General features: G+C 35.8%; 1 protein-coding gene across 1 annotated transcript; it reads left to right on the top strand.

Annotated features, from left to right (window-relative positions):
• The first annotated feature begins 260 nt into the window (after nucleotides 1-260).
• Nucleotides 261-1946, top strand: LOC124935018 (probable purine permease 10). The gene is made up of 2 exons (XM_047475485.1): nucleotides 261-297; nucleotides 838-1946. Exons 1-2 carry the CDS (start codon nucleotides 261-263, stop codon nucleotides 1944-1946), a joined length of 1146 nt encoding a protein of 381 aa, XP_047331441.1.

Raw genomic sequence — 1946 nt, 5'->3', positions numbered from 1 at the left:
TTCTAACCTATTCGTATTTAACATGATCCAAATTCAATCTGAATTTGATCCAAACTTAATTCAATCCAATTCAAAGGAGTATTTTTGGATTTTGAATTAATCCTTTTGTTTGTTATATTATAAAGTTAAGCCACTTTATTAATCATTTTTTTTGTTAGTAGATTATATTTAACAATAAAAAGGGAATGAACACAACTTGATTTCCATCAAATCAAGACAGAAGACACAGTCTAATATCTCTCTATCTCTCAAGTTTTGTCATGGATGAAGAAGCTGTTGATCAATCACAAATTACAGGTCTCTTAATTATATTTATTTCTCGGATTAATTTACCTTTTACTATTTCTATTTTACCATGCACAATGAAAAAAAAAAAAAAAAAAAACCCAAAAACCTATGTTTATCCTCATATCACATCAACATTTTTTTAGGGAAACCATAATATTAATTCAATAAACTAAAATTAATGTCTTAAACATGAAAATAGATATGTATATCTTACCTTTCATGTTAACATTAAACTCAACAAGTCCATAGGCTTTTATAATCTAACCTAATTGTTCAGAATTAAAATTTAGGACTTTTATTTTGTTCAATTTTTTTAGGTTCAAAAATTAAGTTTGTTTAGGCTTGGCAGTCCATAGATCTGGATATATATATAGTGACCGTAATTGATTTAAAATTTTTAACTAGTCAACATTTTTAAATAAACTCTTCATTTTAATTAACAACATGCTTCAACCCTAAAAAACAGTAAAAAAATAGAAGAGAAGAGAGAAGAGAGAAGAAAGAAGAAAACTTTGGTCTAACAACTCTAGAATATCTTGCTCTTAACAGTGCAGGATGATACTAAAACGTCGTCGTCCCCGTTTGAAGGATCCATTAATTATGTATGGTGGCTAAGGATGGCCATATATACAATCTTGGTCCTTGTCGGACAAGCAATTGCCGTCCTTCTTGGAAGATTATACTTTGACAAAGGCGGTCATAGCAAATGGATCGCAACATTGGTTCAAACTAGTGGGTTTCCTATTCTTATCCCTTTTCTCTTCATTAAATTCCAAATTCATTCAACTTCAACCCCATTAACGCCGCCACCACCACCACCGCCACAGCCAGCTTTTGCGGTCAAAATATCGCTTTATGTTTGCCTTGGGATATTGATTGCTTCTTATTGCATGCTCTTTTCAATTGGGTTGGCTTATCTACCCGTTTCAACTTACTCTCTCATTTCAGCCACCCAATTGGGATTCAACACTTTTTTCTCCTTCTTCCTAAACTCTCAAAAGATCACGCCTTTCATTGTCAATTCCCTAATCCTTCTAACCTTATCCTCTGTTCTTCTCATTTTCCAACCCGACACGTCCACGTCGAATCATGTCTCGAGAGGGAAATACATCATCGGGTTCTTGTCAACCGTAGGAGGATCAGCCGGTAGCGCGTTGTGGCTCTCCATGATGCAGTTCTCTTGCAGGAAGATTCTCAAGAAGGCGAGTTTTAACGTGATGATTGAAATGATCGTTTACCAATCGTTGATCGCAACGTCTGTGGTGACCCTAGGGGTTTTCCTTAGTGGGGAATGGAAGTTGTTTGGGAAGGAAATTGTTGAGTTTGAGATGGGGAAGGTTGGGTATGTGATGACCTTGGTTTTTACCGCGCTTTGTTGGCAACTGTGTGTGGTCGGATCGGTTGGACTGATCTTTGAGGTGTCGTCATTGTTCTCGAATGTGATAGGCACACTCGGTTTGCCTATAATTCCGGTGATGGCGGTTTTTGTTTTTCATGATAAGATGGATGGAGTGAAAGTGGTTTCTTTGGTGCTGGCAGTTTGGGGTTTTGTTTCATATGTTTATCAGCATTATATTGATGACTTGAAGATGAAGATTTTAGGGAAAAGACTAGTTAATGATGATCATCGGGTTTCCTTAGTTGAAAGAGTAGACTAA

The sequence above is a fragment of the Impatiens glandulifera genome, chromosome 1 (assembly GCF_907164915.1).
Source record: "Impatiens glandulifera chromosome 1, dImpGla2.1, whole genome shotgun sequence".
Lineage (NCBI taxonomy): Eukaryota > Viridiplantae > Streptophyta > Magnoliopsida > Ericales > Balsaminaceae > Impatiens > Impatiens glandulifera.
The sequence above is the reverse complement of the archived record's forward strand: the minus strand, read 5'-3'. Positions and strand labels throughout refer to the sequence as shown.

Coding starts and splice junctions, on each gene's coding strand:
- LOC124935018 (XM_047475485.1), top strand. CDS start 261: ATGGATGAAGAAGCTGTTGATCAATCACAAATTACAG. Junction 298..837: donor TGATCAATCACAAATTACAG/GTCTCTTAATTA, acceptor TGCTCTTAACAG/TGCAGGATGATACTAAAACG.